Source organism: Rhinolophus hipposideros, assembly GCF_964194185.1.
Source record: "Rhinolophus hipposideros genome assembly, chromosome: 2".
In the NCBI taxonomy this organism is placed as follows: Eukaryota; Metazoa; Chordata; class Mammalia; order Chiroptera; family Rhinolophidae; genus Rhinolophus; species Rhinolophus hipposideros.
This window is the reverse complement of record NC_138048.1, coordinates 8866353-8884204: the sequence shown is the minus strand read 5'-3', so window position 1 is coordinate 8884204 and position 17852 is coordinate 8866353. Positions and strand designations below refer to the sequence as shown.

The window sequence follows — 17852 nt, the reverse complement described above, 5'->3', positions numbered from 1 at the left end:
AAATTTGAATATAACTTAAAGAAAATCATCCATGACAAGGAATTTAAATTTTCATTTGGGAAATAACTTATTAAAAATAACATTTAACGGAGAATCTGTAATTGTATGTAGGATGGACTGAAACAGTAAGAAGATGGAATAAATAGTAATCATTGGGGGATGATGGATGAGCTGAGTAATCAGTCTACCCAGTGATTCAAATATGCTCTCAATTGTCAGTTGAGAACACCTGGCTAAGAACCAGTATTCTCTATAGGTTATGCAACATTTCACCTGCTCTGACTAATGAAAACTAAATGCATTTGGAACGGAAATCACATATGTATATAGATGAAGCACATAATGAGCTCTTATGTGACCTTCGTTTATGTAAATGACCACAAGAAAGGAAGAAAGTCTGGATTATAAAAGGAAGGTAAGCATCATCAGTTAGTCTCTTCAGGCTCAGATTTTGAAAATGAAGGACCTTTTACTAATGATTTTTCTGGTTTTTATTAGTTCTCCAGGTTGGGCAAAAGATAGGCACTACTACATAGGCATTAAAGAAACCACTTGGAATTATGCTCCCACTGGTAAAAATATGCTCAATGGAAAGCCATTTTCCAAAGATCAGTAAGTAAGTCCTCTGCATGAAAAATTTACTATCAGAAGCAAAAGTTGGTAATTGTTACTCATTGAAAAACTGCTGAAGAAGAATTTCTCATGATTGACCCTTGCTATTAGAACCACTTTCTTTGTTTTCCGTTTGTTTGTTTGTTGTTGTTTTAGTATAAGAATGGCATGGAAGACAGATATTAATATAAATAAGAAATTATTCCTTTGTGGAATTATCACCGCTCTTGCCCTTGTGACACATATTATTTCAGGGGTCATCTAATTCTGTGTTATCAGTGGTTTTGTTTAAATGGTGCTCTAGATGTAAAACAACAATTTTCTTTCTGATATTGAGTGTGTGCCAGAGACTGTGAAATTGCAGGTTTCTGACTTCTGTCTTCAAGTAATAAGGAGGGGCCATCTAGAGATTATTCACCGAATTTCCTGTTTATTGGCCAAATTGCCCCAATTCTACCAACAAATTCACGGATGTATTTAAATGTGTAAATGACTCTAAGTCACAATAATTGATCCAATGCTTGAGAACTAAAGTAACCTCAATGAGAAAACCTTTTGTAGTCCAGTACAATGAATTTGGTAAGTCTTTTAAACTAAAATGCCACGTGTATTACTTGCTACCTTTGTATTTGGCTGCAACACCGTTCTTTGACTTCTTTCCCAATTTCTCCAAGGTCTGAGTTTTCTCTATCAAAATTAGGTTGTAAAGCTTCTTACTTCCAATTTCAGTTTAGTCAACACTTCTTTCTTTCCAGTCAAATTTGTTAAAGTTCTCTCTTTTATTTTTTACAGAGAATTTCAGTCCCAAAAATATCTGCAACATGGCCAAGATAGGATAGGATCTGTTTATAAGAAGGCTTTGTATTTTCAGTATACCGATGATACATTTCAAAGGATCATTAAAAAACCATCCTGGTTGGGATATTTAGGTCCGATAATTAAAGCGGAGACTGAAGACTTGGTTTATGTACACGTAAAAAATTTTGCTTCAAGGATGTATAGTGTCCATCCTCATGGAATCACCTACACTAAAGAAAATGAAGGTAAGTGGATCATCTCTCCTTATATTCCTGAGCTTTTGCTTATAGACAGTATGAGCCCAATACTTCAGGAAAAGCAAGGTAACGGTGAACTGGGCATCATTATGGATAGGAGTCATTTGGGGTGAATGCAGACTCTTTCTTCTGATGTCTTTAATGTTAATATACACAACAGTATTTTTTCAGTTTCTCATCTTGAATGAGTGACCACTCTTTTGTAATACCTGGGAAAAAAAAACAAACTTTTCACTCACACACACAAAAATTGTTTTTGTAGGAGACACTCATGAGCTAAATGTTAGTTGGCAGAAATGCTGTTCTGCCCTTATCTCATTTCATTTCCTAGTGGATGAGGATTAGTCTCTTGGAAAACATCAGTGTCAAGAGAAATCACTACTTTCCAGAAAGTAGTTCCTTTTCCTACACATCTACACTCACAGCTGCCTGATGACGCTGTGGGAAAAAAGGGGAAGAGAAAGCCAACAAATAGGGTTTTGTGTTCAGCATTGAGTAGGAGGGTCCCAAAAGGTGTATAAATGGTGAGAGGTTGGCCATACTTCAAAATGTTCTATTGAATGAAAAAAATGTTTTGCCTAGTTATCAGGATTCCAGTCTCAAAAGTTTGAGATCTGAAATAAAACTCTAGAAGAAGAAAGAAAGGAAAGCAAGGTCCCAGATTCAGGGGAATGTAAGCTATGCAGAGGGCCACTTTTGGACTACTTGGAGGTAACGTGGATGCCTGTTGATGCCACAGGTCCCAAGTGTGACTTGCAGTGAAGAAAATATGGAGGGAAACTCAGGAGCTTAGATCTCTGCATTCAAGATATAGGGACATAGTAAGTGCACAATATTTGTGGAATCTATCAATAAAGATGATGATAGTCTGTTAATATCCTGCCTGCTCATCCTAATTTGGTCTACAATGTGGTCAAGCTGGGCATTCAGGTGGAAGCCAACCAAGGGTGATCTAGGGAGACAGGAGGCAGGAGAGAGGAAAGGAGAAATGCACACCTTACTCTGAAAATACAAATTAACATGCGTTCATTGCTTAATGAAGAAAGTAGTGTTGTCAATGGTAGCTGTGACCACAGTGCAGATTGTGTTTTCTAGGTGCTCTCTATCCCGATAATACTACGGGCCTGCAAAAGGAAGATGACCGTCTGGAACCAGGGACGCGGTATACTTACAAGTGGTTTGTGGAGGAAAAGCAGGGGCCTGGCCCCAATGACAGTGACTGTGTGACAAGGGTTTACCACTCCCATGTAGACTCTCCAAGAGATGTGGCTTCAGGACTCATTGGACCAATGCTGACTTGTAAAAGAGGTAACACATTTTTTTAATTTCATTGTAGCAGTTGGGTCCACCAGAGTATGCGGGTGTCCCTCACCCTCCCAATAGAATTTTGCGACTATCAAATGAGCTCTATTTTCCTGCCTTGCCCTTGGTTGTCTAGTAAAAGTAAAGTTGCCATGTTGGACTCTGAGCACTAGGTGGCGACCATGAATACAATGCCTCGGTTCAAGTCCAATAATGCGTGTTGATCACTAGGTGGTAGTCAAACCTAGTACACTTCACTTCAGCCATCCTCACACAAAATTACGGCCATCTTTCTCTCTCCTACAGAGAAGTGATGAGCAGAGTGGAAGGAAATGGGAAGAATATAGGTTGTCTGCCTGTTCCTTGCATGATTGGTTCCTTAGATTCTGTCTGTGGAGGTGCACGATTTTACTTTCACATTAAGTTGAATCAGTTAGCATCATCAGCTTATTTTCTAGCAGAAAGAATTATTGCAAAGAGGAAGTTTTGCTGTTTTTGTTTGTTTTAATTTTGTTTTGTTTTAGGCACACTGGATGGAGACACTGAAAAAAATATCGACAAGTCATATGTTCTGTTGTTCACTTTAACTGATGAAAACAAGAGCTGGTATATCGATGACAATATTAATACGTACACCAAATCTGGCCAAGTTGATGCTAGTGATCCTGACTTCCAGGAGAGCAATGTCATGCGCTGTAAGATTTTAAAAAACTTTCTCATTTATAATGTCCGATAAGTCTAACTTCTGTGATCCTACTTAGTGATTTCCCTTTGTTCAAGTTTGTGTACTTGAGTTTGTATTTTTCAGTTTTTCTCTCAGGGTACACGGGTTGATAGTGAAGGCATCTACTAAATCCTGCTGATTTCCAAAGTCAACTCTTGTAGATTATGCAAATTGACACTGTGAGGTTTCTGTAATGAGGAAATGCATAGAATTGATACCCTGTGGTCCTTATCTACCATGCTTCATAGGTTAATTTGCATTTGTTTTCAGCAATTAATGGATACATGTATGGAAATCTACCCAGCCTCACCATGTGTGCTGAGGACAGGGTCAGGTGGCATTTGGTTGGCATGGGTGATACTTCCTCTGTATACCCCATCTATCTCCAAGGACAAACTCTATTCTCTCGGAATCACAGAAAGGACGTCATTACCGTCTTCCCTGCCTCACTGGAGGATGCCTTCATGGTGGCCAAGGGCCCTGGAGAATGGATGCTGGGCTGTCATGTATATGGTAGGGATTGACTACTTTTACATAATACAGGGTCAGAGAACTTCCATGGTTACAACCCATTACAAATGTCTCATCTTCCAAATGTAGATACTCATATCTAGGGAGGTGATAGGATTGCCTTTTGGAAAGTCAGAGACAGGTCAGTACTGGAATGCTTTTATTATTTTTTCTTTTTCCTGCAAAATTAAGTCCTGTATTTGTTTCAAGCACAAAGCTTAAAATTGTTTAAACGACAAGCAAAAATAAATATATACGAATGTCAATTATAAGTACATCATTTAATATACAATTTATATAATTATGACATAAAATATCAGTAATTCAAAAATAAACACTGCTTGCAAATGAACAAAATGCAATTAATCTTGAAACGTTGAAAATTTCATATTATGTAATCTATTTTAAGTACAATCTTAAATAACATTATATCAATGGATTCATTGTCAAAACACATTTATTTTTGTGCAATTTTCTCAGCTCTTTCAACTCCTATACTGCTAGGGAGATTATGAGGAGAGAATTAAAAACTGGCCGCAAATATTTTTCTCTGACTCCTTCATCCTCAAATAATCTGGCCATTGCAATTATTTTATTAATGCTTCTATTTTTATTTCAAAGAAAGGATTTCCAGACTTCCTTTTTTTTTTTAACTTCACTATATGTAGATGCCAATTACCAGGCATACTTACCTTGATCATGTGTTTATCTTTTTCTCTTTCTCTCTTTGTTTTTTTCATTAAAGTTTATTGGGTTGACAACTGTTAGTAAAGTTACATAGATTTCAGGTGTACAATTCTGTAATACATCATCTATGTATAACATTGTGTGTTCACCACCCAGAGTCAGTTCTCCTTCCATCACCATATATTTGATCCCTCTTACCCTCATCTACCACCCCCCTTCCCCCTTCCCCTCTGGTAACAACTAAACTATTGGCTGTGCCTATGAGTTTTTGTTTCTTCATTTGTTTGTCTTGTTCTTTTGTTTTCAGTTTTATATCCCACGTATCAGTGAAATCATATGGTTCTCCACTTTTTCTGTCTGACTTACTTCGTTTAGTATAATAATCTCAAGATCCATCCATGTTGTCGCAAATGATACTATTTCATCTTTTCTTATGGCAGAATAGTATTCCATTGTGTATATATACCACAACTTCTTTATCCAGTCATCTATTGAAGGACACTTTGATTGTTTCCATGTCTTGGCCACCATAAATAAAGCTGCAATGAACAGTGGAGTGCATATATCTTTACAGATAAATGTTTTCAGATTTTTTGGGTAAATACCCAGCAGAGGGATTGCTGAGTCATATGGCAATTCTATTCATAATTTTTTGAAGAACCTCCACACTGCCTTCCATAGCGGCTGCACCAATCTGCATTCCCACCAACAGTATATGAGGGTTCCTTTTTCCCCACAGCCTCTCCAACACTTGTTATTATTTGTCTTATTGATGATAGCCATTCTAACTGGTGTGAGGTGATATCTCATTGTGGTTTATATTTGCATTTCTCTGATGATTAGTGATGTTGAACATTTTTTCATATGTCTATTTGCCATTTGTATGTCTTCCTTGGAGAAATGTCTATTCAGGTCCTCTGCCCATTTTTTAATTGGATTGTTTTTTGTTGTTGTTGTTGAGTTATATGAGTTCCTTATATATTTTGGATATTAGCCCCTTATCAGAGGCATTGTTTGCAAAAATCTTCTCCCATTCAGTTGGTTGCTTCTTTATTTTGTTAATGGTATCTTTTGCTGTGCAGAAGCTTTTTAGTTTGATATAATTCCATCATTTATTTTAGCTTTTACTTCCCTTGCCTTTGGAGTCAAATTCATAAAATGCTCTTTGAACCTCAGGCCCGTAAGTTTAGTACGTATGTTTTCTTCTATGCACTTTACTGTGTCAGGTCTTATGCTTAAGTCTTTGATCCATTTTGAATTAATTTTGGTACATGGTGACAGATAGCAGTCCAGTTTCATTCTTTTGCACATGGCTTTCCAATTCTCCCAGCACCGTTTATTGAAGAGGCTGTCTTATCTCCATTGTATGTTTTTGGCTTCTTTGTCAAAACTTATCTGTCCATATTTATGTGGGCTTATTTCTGGGTTCTCAATTCTATTCCATCGGTCTATGTGTCTGTTTTTCTGCCAATACCATGCTGTTTTGATTATTGTAGCCCTGTAGTACAAGCTAAAGTCAGGGAGTGTGATACCTCCAACATTGTTCTTTTTTCTTAAGATTGCTTTGGCTGTTCGGGGTCTTTTGTGGTTCCAAACAAATCTGATGATTTTTTGTTCTATTTCTTTGAAAAATGCCATTGAGATTTTGATGGAGATCGCATTAAATCTGTATATTGCTTCGGGTAATATGGCCATTTTAACTATGTTGATTCTTCTAATCCATGAACATGAACAGTCTTTCCATTTCTTTGTGTCTTCTTCAATTTCTTTTAAAAATGTTTTATAGTTTTCAGTATGTAGGTCTCTCACATCCTTGGCTAAATTTATCCCTAAGTATTTTATTCTTTTTGTTGCAATTGCAAAAGGAATTGTGTTCTCTTTTATTTCTTTGAGATTTCATTGTTACTATATGAGAATGCAATGGACTTTTGTACGTTGATTTTGTAGCTGGCAAATTTATTGTATTCGTTTATTATTTCAAATAGCTTTTTGGTGGAGTCTTTAGGGTTTTCTATATATAGCATCATGTCATCTGCAAAAAGTGACAATTTAACTTCTTCATTCCCAATTTGGATGCCTTTTATTTCTTTCTCTTGCCTGATTGCTCTGGCGAGGACTTCCAACACTATGTTGAAGCAGAGGTGATAGGGGACAGCCTTGTAGTGTTCCTGAACATATAGCAAAGCACTTCAGTTTTTCACATTAATTATGATAGTAGCTGAGGGTTTGTCATATATGGCCTTTATTATGTTGAGGTATTTTCCTTCTATACCTATTTTATTGTTTTAATCATATATAGATGTTGTATCTTGTCAAATGCTTTTTCTGCATCTATTGATATAATCATATGATTGTTGTCCTTTATTTTGTTTATGTGGTGTCTCACATTGAGTGATTTGTGTATGTTGAACCATCCTTGTACCTCTGGGATGAACCACACTTGGTTGTGATGGATAATCTTTTAAATACATTGTTGCATTCAATTTGCTAGAATTTTGTTTAGGATTTTTGCATCTGTATTCATCAGAGATATTGGTCTGTATTTTTCTTTTTTTGTGTTATCCTTTGCAGGTTTTGGTATCAGGGTAATGTTGGCCTGATAAAATGAGTTAGAGAGTATTGTCTCTTCCTCAATTTTTTTGGAAGAGTTTGCCTACGATTGGTATTAGATCTTCTTTGAATGTTTGGTAGAATTCACTAGTGAAGCCATCTGGTCCTGGACTTTTGCCTTTGGGAAGGTTTTGGATGACTGATTCAATTTCCTTACTGTTCATTGGTCTATTTAGATTTTCCAGTTCTTCATGATTCAGCCTTGGAAGGCTATATGTTTCTAAGAACTTGTCCATTTCTTCTAGGTTATTGAATTTAGTGGCATATAGTCCTTCATAGTATTCTTGCATGATCCTTTGTATTTCTGTGGTGTCCGTGATAACTTCCCTGCTTTCATTTCTGATTTTCTTTATTTGTGTGTTTTCTCTTTTTATTTTAGTGAGTCTAGCCAAGGGTTTGTCAATTGTATTAATCTTTTCAGAGAACCAGCTCTTTGTTACATTAATTTTTTTTGTTGTCTTTTTGTTCTCTATTTCATTTAGTTCCGCTCTGATTTCATTATTTCCTTCTTTCTGTTGACTTTGGGTTTCATTTGTTCTTCTTTTTCTAGTTCTTCCAGGTGTAACATGGGGTTTTTTAATCTGGGATTTTTCTTGTTTCTTGGGATAGGCCTGTAATGATATAAATTTCCCTCTTATTACTGATTTTGCTGCATCCCCAAAATTTTGGTAGGATGTATTTTCATTGTCATTTGTTTCTATGTATCTTTTGATCTCTCCTCTTATTTCTTCTTTGATCTAATCATTCTTTAAATATATGGTGTTTAATCTCCACATATTTGTGGGGTTTCCTGCTTTCTTTTTGCAGTTAATATCCAATTTCAAAGCCTTGTGATCAGAGAATATGCTTGGTATGATTTCAATCTTCTTAAATTTGCTGAGTCTAGTTTCATGTCCCAATATATGGTCTATCCTTGAGAGTGTTCCACTAGAAAAGAATGTATAGTCTGATGTTTTAGGATGAAGTGCTCTATAAATGTCAATTATAGATATATATATATATATAAATGTCAATTATATATATAAATATATATATAATATCAATTATATATATAATATATATATATAATGCCAATTATATATATATATATAAATATATATATATATATATAAATGTCAATTATATATAATTGATATATAAATGTCAATTATAAAAGTGCTCTATAAATGTCAATTCATCTAATGTGCCATTTAGGGCTGATATTTCTTTATTTATTTTCTGTTTGGGTGATATGTCCATAGCTGTCAATGATATGTTTAGGTCCCCTACTATAATTGTGTTTTGGTCAATTTCTCCCTTTAATTCTGTTAGTGGTTGGTTTGTATATTTTGGTGCTCCATGATTGGAGGCATAAATATTGATGACTATTATGTCTTCTTGTTGTATAGTCCCCTTTACCATTATGACATGACTATCATTGTCACTTGTTACCTTTTTTATTGTGAAGTCTGTTTCATCTGATATAAGGATGATTACACCTGCTTTTCTCTGGATACCATTTGCTTGGTGTATCAATTTCCACCCTTTTACTTTGAGTCTGTGTTTGTCCTTGTAGCTGAGATGTGTCTCTTGGAGACAGAATATGGTTGGGTTTAGTTTTTTGATCCAATCTGCTACTCTGTGCCTTTTTATTGGTGAATGCAGGACTGGAACACTTTTAACTCTGTGTAATAAACCCTTTTAGGAATATAGGGATTTTTGTTGTTGTTGTTTTTACAAAGAAAAGGTTTACATTCATTAGCTTGTGAGCTTTACAAGAAATCTGAGTGTCAGACTGAGAAGGTATTATTACAGTTTTTTTTTTAATTGAGAAAGTAAGTTCTATGATGTTAAACACTTGCCCAAAACCCTTTAAGAAGCACAGCGAGGAATTTTGTAGTACGAAATACAGTTGACCATTGAACAAATGGGAATTAGGGGCACCAACTCCCATTGCAGTCAAAAATCTGTGTATAACTTTTGACTCCCCCCCAAAATTAACTACTAGTAGCCTACTATTTATCAGAAGCTTTACCAATAACATAAACAGCCAATTAACACACATTTTGTATCCTGTATGTATTATATACTGTGTATTCTTACAGCAAAGTAAACTAGATAAAAGAAAACGTTAAGAAAATCATAAGGAATAGAAAATGCATTTACATTATTGTACTGTATTTATCAGTACCATAAGTTTACATCGTCTGTTTATAAAATGAAAAAAATCCGGGTATAAGTGGACCCGCACAATTCAAACCCAGGTTGTTCAAGGGTCAACTGTAATTTTAATCCAGTACTCAGAAAACCTCATTATTTTAGTTTATTTCCCTCATCAATCACACTCTCCATTGAATAATAGGCTGGTTAGCTGTGAAGTTATTAATCTTTTCTATTCTTAAATATACCAAACTCTACATATGATCATGTAAATGTTTTATTTTTCAGCCAGAAAATATGACTGTTATTAGAACTAAAGAATTTAAGTTTTTTTTGTTTGTTTGCTTTGTTTTTTTACAAAAAAAATGGGGTTTACTTCTCTGGTCAAAACCTTTCTTTTTTTTTAAGTCCCATATTTTGGTTAACATCATGTGTCAATTAATTATTTAAACAACTAAGCAACAAGTATTAATCAAGATTTCCTGTGTGTTGTGTCACTCCCAGGGCTATGGGGAAGGGAGAACCACACATAGAAATAAAAATACACAGCTATGTTTTGTTTTACATAAGTAGATCACACTGCATATAATGTTTTGCTGCTTGCTTTCTTCACTCATCAATATGTCTTGAGACCTTTTCCATGACTTTCCCTATTTATTTAAGTTATTTTTTTAAACTGTTATATAGATTTCCATATTTGGGATGTGTCCTAGTTTATTTAACAGTTTGTCTACTAATAGACATTTAAATGGCTTTCACTTTTTTGGTTGACTAACAGTTATAGTTAACACCTTTTTATTTGTATATTTTTATGCATGTGCAAACATTTTTCTTGGATAACTACAAAGAAGTGAAATTATATATTAGAAGGGTTTTTGATTTTCAGAATACTGCCAGATTGTCTTCCAAAAGTCTACTAATTTACACTCCTGTGAACTCAAAACACAGAACTGATGCCCTCATGAAAATTTACTGCCTTGATTTTTCTACTGCCTGCTAACAGTTAATCTAATAATCCAACTAACTCATTAGTGACCTGGTAGCAATTTTATACCCCCAAGGGAAGACTTTTTGGCTAAACAGACTCTCAAATTCTTCGTAGGCAGTTGCCATCTTCATCTATGAGTTGGCCCAATGCTGGGTGTCATTTTCTAGTAATATCTATGTTCCTCTAACATTCTTCTTTGTATCTTGGTTTTTGTATTTGTGTCATACATTTAAGCTTTTTACACAAATTCCATAAATAAAATACCACAGATTTGTTAGAGAAAGGGGAAGTTGCAATATTGTTGGCTAAAATTATATATACATAATATATATAATATATAATATATATAATATATAATTTATATATATATATATACTACAAAAATGTTTTAATAACATTCTCTACTTGGGTTTACTGCTTTTCAGAGTCTATGAAAGCCTTTTTCAATGTAAAGAATTGCCAAAAACCTTCAGCAGATGTTACTGGAACAGATGTTATGCATTACTATATTGCTGCTGAAAATATATTTTGGAACTATGCTCCAACTGGTATAGATTTCTTCACTAAAAAGAGTTTAACAGCAAAGGGAAGGTAATGATTCAGTAATTGAAATATTTATGGTTAAAGAAAGACAATTGAACTTTTTCATAATTCAGCTCCTCCTAAAAAATTGAGGCAACTTATAATAAAAAGATACTGATTAAACAAAGGTAGAAAAACAATTATGCCAATAATTGGGGGAAAATTGAGCCTAAGGATCATTGCCACACAGTGTTTCTCTAAATGTTTTGGCAGCTAATGCAAAGGAAAACATACTGCTCACATTTTTCATAGCACTAAATTTTAAAGTGGGTTTGTTTTATAATTATGACATTTAACAACATAGTCGATGTTATCAATAGCAGTTTCACAAAAATCCAAAAATGTTCCTGTGTAATTTATACTTAGATCTAAAGGCAATTAAATAATTTCTTGTGACATTCTTAAATCATATATTTTTTTTACTCAATAACACTTATGACTGTATTACCAATTGCTATATTAATGACCACAAAGTAAGACTGAAATGCATTACTGCTGCATCAGTATTTAAAAGTGCACAAAAAGTTCTTCTGATAGTCCCACTGCTAGATTATATTTACTTATTTGAAGTTTATAGGAGTTTTAATCCTTCTGGTCTATTAAATGAAAGTTATATGTCAGAAAATATCGAGTTCTACAACCACCAAAAAATAATATTTTCATCGTATTTATTTTTCTCTAACTCACTCACAAAGAATTTAAAAAAGTAAAAATGTTATATCAAGTGACTATTTTCTTACATTTTAACACATCAATGAATTATTGAACTTGTGTAATGGAAATTTCATATTAATCTTGAGAAGAATATTTGGGAATATAGTAAAAAGTACATTCACAATTAGGTCCAACTCTCATTTTATATTGACAAAAGTAAGTACGAATCAATAATTGATTTTTTTTGGCTTGCTTGATTCTCCTGGCTGTAAAATATTATGATGTATTAGCACTGCAAGTCACCAATTCATTGCTAGGCAACACTTTTTCTCAGGGACTCCATTTTATTTTCTTAGAATAAAAAATGAAGAATGACATCTCTCATCTTAATATTCTCGTTTCTCTGCACATAGCTGTTGTAAAAACAATGTGTATTACTACCTGTCTGAAAAGAAATCAGATATTATATCTTTTTGATTTTTATTCCAAAAGAAAATTTGTAGATAAACTACAGGTAGACAGGTATACTAGATACACACTCTTAGACAAAAGATTGCAAAGATATTCATGGGAAATGTTGACAATGGTTATATACAGACGGTAGGATTATGAAAATTTTACTTCGTTACATTTTTCCTTATTTTTCAAATTTTCTACAATGAGCATGAATTACTTTTATAAATAAATTATAAGTACTTTAAATAGATTCTTAAATAGATTCTTAAATAGATTCTTTAAGTAGATTCTTGCTTTCTTTTCACGTGATCACTAAATTTAAAAATTCTTTGTGTATCTATTTTCTTTACACAGTGAATCCCGGAAATATTTTGAACAAGGCCCAACGAGAATTGGAGGAACTTACCAAAAACTAGTTTACCGTGAATACACAGATGCTTCCTTCCAAATACAGAAGGCAAGAGAAGAGCACCTTGGAATCCTTGGTAAAATTCTATTCATAGCTTGCAAGGTTATAAATATAATTTATACAGATTCTATGCAATCAAAAAGTTATTCACCAACCCACAGTTTTATTGATTTTAGCTGTCGTCTTATAACCTTATGAAAACAACATATTCCCATTCACCCGATTTTAAACTACATTATTTTGACCCTATAAATCCAATAATATTAATATATTCATGTGATCCAAGGTGACTTTCTAAGACCCAAATCATTTAGACCTCTTGCAGTTGGACGCATTTCTGGTTCAAGACATCATCCCTTTCAATTGTTCTCAGAAAAACCTTACCCAAGTAACACAACTTGACAATTGCATTTTTGAAAACCAAGGACAACTACTAACTCTGTTGGTTTCTAGGCCCTGTCATCAAGGCAGAGGTAGGACAGACCATCAAAGTCATGTTCTATAACAATGGTCCCCTGCCACTCAGTATTCAGCCTCAGGGACTGCGTTACAGCAAAGACAACGAGGGCTCATTCTACAAAACACCTGGAGGAAGTAAGTAGAACTCAACAGAGGCCCAAGCAAGCCATCCTACAATATAGTGTCAGGAAGAAAATACAACTTCTCCTAAAATCATTGTGCAGCCCACTTTTTACATCATAAACAGCTCTGTGTACTTACTGTGGCAAAGTGATTCCTTTGGCCCCTTTTAGCTGTCACCCAAGGTGCTGCAAGGTAAGCAAGACATGGTTCTTGCTCTCAGATCTCAGTCTAGACTAGGGTACTTTTGGTCATAGGTCCTATTTTACAAATGTTTATTTCTTACTAGGCACCCCTCCAGTCTCCTCACATATAGATCCTGGCACAACATTTGTCTATACATGGCAAGTTCCACCAGATGTGGGTCCTACCTCCACGGACCCCAATTGCCTGACAATGTTATACTACTCCTCAGTCAAAGGGACAAAAGACGCAAACACTGGCCTTGTAGGGCCTCTCCTCGTGTGCAGAAAGGGGAGTCTTGGAGAAGATGGCAAACAGGTGAGTCACGGGACCTGTGTCCAGGTGTGCCCGGATGAGGGGGTGCCTGAGACAGAACCACAGAAGAAAGGCACTGTGGCAGCCAGCGTCTTGCACTTAGGTGAGCTGGTATCTCCCAGTTCTAGTCTTTCCTAAGCTCCAGACCTGTGTGTTCCTCTGCCCAATGAGCACCCGCTCTGTGTTCCACAGACACCTCTAATTCCCTTGACTTTTAACTGTTCTTCTCCCTCTGGACAGCCACAACCTGTCCCTCCTGCCTGTAAGTCTTTTCCTCTGTTCTGTAGCATCGATCACCAAATCTCCAATACCATTGCCTTATTCTACTACCATCATCTCTTTCTGAATTCCTTGAACCTCTTAACTCCTGCCCCCACTCTCATCCTGCTTCAATATAGCTCCACATCCCTTCCTTTCAAATCCAATTACAGCACTCGCCACACTCAAAATCACTCCACAATTTGTTGGCTCAGAAGTCAACACATCAGACACTATCGAGCCCTCCAGATTCATGCTGCCCTCTCTGCCAACAATGCACACACCATTCTGGCCTTCCTGCACAATTAGCTTGTTAGTCCCTGAGTAAGGAAGCTTAATTCACATCTCTTCGATTTTGCCCTTCTTTTTGTCTGGAATGGCCTTTCCTTACTCTTTTGCCTACTAAAGGAGCAGATAGTTTACCATAGTTCCTTGTGTATGTTTCTATTAAAGTCCTGTCCACACAATTATTTTTACTTGCCTGTCTCTTCCACTAGACTATATGTTGCTTGAAACCATACACATGGTTTTATTTGTTTTTGTGTAACAACCACAGCCCCTCTGTGGCAAGTGGTAGGTGCTCAATAAATGCTTGATGAATGACTTTCCCTTGTTCCTCACTCACAAGTAAACTAATACCCAAATTCTTTTCTTCATTTATAATGCATTTGTAATAAAGCCTATAAATCCCTTACTATAGTTATATGTATAATTAATATATAGTTTATTAAATATGTGACTATATATTTATATTCATCTATATAATAAAGTTATATAGAAGTCTCGTAATTCTTATGTACATATAATTTTTATACTTTATACTAAAATATAAATATGTATACATATGTCATTTTTTCATAAATCCTAAACTAAACATGCAGACTTTCTGGAATTAAAAATATTTTATTTAACTTACTTTCTATAAAGCCACTATCTGTGAAAGGCCACTATCTGTGATTATCTGATTATATGGTTTACTTTTTTGAAGTTTCAGATGTAGGGATGCCCAGAGTGAGATGTTTATATGAAAACAGCTGTAGATATTTCTCCCAACTTCTTAGTTCTGTGATCAATTCATTTATGCCTTTATATAAAATGTCAATAAGTGGGGAAGTCAATTGATGAAATTTTCTAGAAGTATATAAATCCCTTGTATGGGAAATCCTATATGCAAATCAACCATTTGACTAGACTTTGAATATGGACCATCTATACTTCGTGTCTATTCTTTTTTCTGTTCTCATCCACAGAAGGGAATAGACAAAGAGTTTTACCTACTTGCCGCAAAATTTGATGAAAATGATAGTCATCTCCTGGATCAAAATATTAGAACATTTACCACAGAGCCTGAAAACGTGAATAAAGAGGACCAAGACTTCCAAAACTCTAATTATATGAACTGTAAGGGAATGTTTAATTTACAAGACAAATGTATTAAACAGTTATTTAATTTCACTATGCCCAAATAATTACAGATTGTTTAAGAGATATGTACATTTCCCTCCCAATGATCAGTTAATATGTTTCATGTTTCCTTTAAATATAATTTCCCAATAAAAATATTATCTACTAGGGTGATTATGTTAAATTCAATTTACCAAATATTTACCAATGCCTTTTTGATGAAATATATTATTTAGCTATTATTAAATGTAAGACAGAATTTCATTCCTGTCTTATTCTTTTATTGACCAATTAATAGAGTGGGTGGGTGGAGTATTTGTTGAGTTGGTCAGTTGGTTGGTTTTTGAAGAGTATAAGGTGTAGTAGACAATGGATTGGTCTAGAATATGGAGACTTGGATTCTGGTCTTAACAGTTCCTACCATTCATTAGCTTAATGACACTACCCCTCTGGCCTTAGTTTTCTCAAATCTAGAAGGAAGGGATTGACTGGGACAATCTTGAGATCTTTCCATGAATGAACTCTTTTATGATTAGTTCTTTGCTGAGTTTCAAGAGATGTTTAGTACCAGTAAATTAAATAATCTCGTCTTTGTCACAAATGTCTTGCAGCCATAAATGGATACATGTATGGAAATCTGCCTGGACTGGATATGTGTTTAGGAGACAACGTTTCATGGCACCTTCTTAGTGTGGGATCAAATGCAGACTTCCATGGAATATATTTTTCAGGAAATACCTTCATTTCTCTAGGACAAAGGGGTGACACTGTATCTCTGGTTCCCTATACTTCCCAGACACTTTTAATGACACCTGATTCCACAGGTGAGTAATAGATCTTCTCCTTCAGCCTGAAACATGCTTAAAGAATGAAAAACATTGTCATTGTATGCATTGAATATTCTGTTTGTACAGAAAAAAATGAACTTACAGTGCTTGGAAAATTTTTGCCCTGTTCCATTTAATTTATAGGAACATTAGTATATCATTTTTCTGTACACAAAAATCCCCCCAGCCTCTCCCAGTTTTCTCCTCCTGGGCTCCAGGTTCTAAATCAACCCACTCTCCTCAAAAGCAATGAAGATGTTTTGTAGTATTTGAATTTGCTTTCATTCAATTATCTGCTGTATTTCTTACTTTTCTGTGCATCTGTTTCTTAGGCCTTTTTTCCGCTTTTGCCTTTCCCTACTCCCTTCTGCCTCCCTCTCTCTACTTCTGTCATTGCTATCTTTACTATTAAGCAAATTTTTTTTGCTGACAAATATTTATTTAAGACATCCCATATCAGAGAATTTTTATGGGGATCTGAAGAGCCAAGCCTCCACTATAAGGCTAATACCCTCATTTGTAAAATAAGTATTATAATAATTTACAATTTACAGAAAGGAAGGCAATGACCAGATAAGATGAGATAGACCTAATAAAGATGTAGTAAAGTATCTGGCTTGTGTTAGGACTCTCAATAAAATGTCAGTTTCTTTTTTTATGCTGCAGATCCATCTTCACAAAAAACAAAACAGAACAAAACAATTCATCCATCTTGCTCAAAAGCTACTGACAATCAAGTACAGGCTACACAATATACCGTGTTTCTCTGAAAATAAGACCTAGCTGAAAATGAGATCAGCTCTAATGTGTCTTTTGGAGCGAAAATTAATATAAGACCTGGTATTGTATTATATTATATTATGTTATGCTATGTTATGCTATGTTATGTTATATTAATTACATTATATTATACCGGGTCTTATAGTAAAATAAGACTGGGTCTTATATTAATTTTTGCTTCAAAAGATGCGTTACAGCTGATTGTCTTGCTAGGTCTTATTTTCGGGGGAACACAGTACTAGTTACTCTATAAATACCATGGATTGGTATCAATTCTTTGTGATATCACAGATTCATTTGACTACATTTTCTACATTCTAAAAACTATTTTACTTTTCAAACAAACAAAACCTGTGATTAAGAGCAACTAAGGAGAAAAAGGAAAGAGCCCTTTCTCTAATACTCTTTCTCTTCTCTGCTGTGTATATTCACTCAGTGGCAAATTATTGCCATCCCCCTGACCCACCCCCGGCTTTTTCCTCTGCTTTCCTCCGCAAATATTTTCCTGAACTTAACAACAACAACAAAAAAGCCTGCTTTTAATTCTCTTTTCTAAGTAATATCAGCTGCAGTAAACATGTGGAGACATCTAGTACATATCAAGCACTGTGCTGCATGAGAATCATTTCCTTCTAAACAAATCCTCTTTCCCAAACCCTCTGAGTCTGAAGCTTTTGCTTCTTTGTTAGTCTTCTTGAATCGCATCCTCCATAAAAAGTAATAGCAACAACAGAAACATGTAAAGAGTTGAGCGTTAGTGCTGATGAAGGTAATATTG

General features: G+C 34.8%; 1 protein-coding gene across 1 annotated transcript in view; it reads left to right on the top strand.

Annotated features, from left to right (window-relative positions):
• Nucleotides 1-457: 457 nt before the first annotated feature.
• LOC308504056 (ceruloplasmin-like) overlaps nucleotides 458-17852 on the top strand; it is a gene marked incomplete at both ends in the record, with an annotated part of 39346 nt that continues 21951 nt past the window's right edge. Inside the window, 11 exons of the mRNA XM_081064062.1 lie at nucleotides 458-612; nucleotides 1405-1655; nucleotides 2763-2975; nucleotides 3494-3664; nucleotides 3964-4206; nucleotides 11053-11218; nucleotides 12674-12804; nucleotides 13182-13322; nucleotides 13597-13808; nucleotides 15314-15464; nucleotides 16079-16291. Coding sequence (XP_080920188.1) covers nucleotides 458-612; nucleotides 1405-1655; nucleotides 2763-2975; nucleotides 3494-3664; nucleotides 3964-4206; nucleotides 11053-11218; nucleotides 12674-12804; nucleotides 13182-13322; nucleotides 13597-13808; nucleotides 15314-15464; nucleotides 16079-16291 — 2047 coding nt within the window. The remainder of the gene's footprint in view (nucleotides 613-1404; nucleotides 1656-2762; nucleotides 2976-3493; nucleotides 3665-3963; nucleotides 4207-11052; nucleotides 11219-12673; nucleotides 12805-13181; nucleotides 13323-13596; nucleotides 13809-15313; nucleotides 15465-16078; nucleotides 16292-17852) is intronic.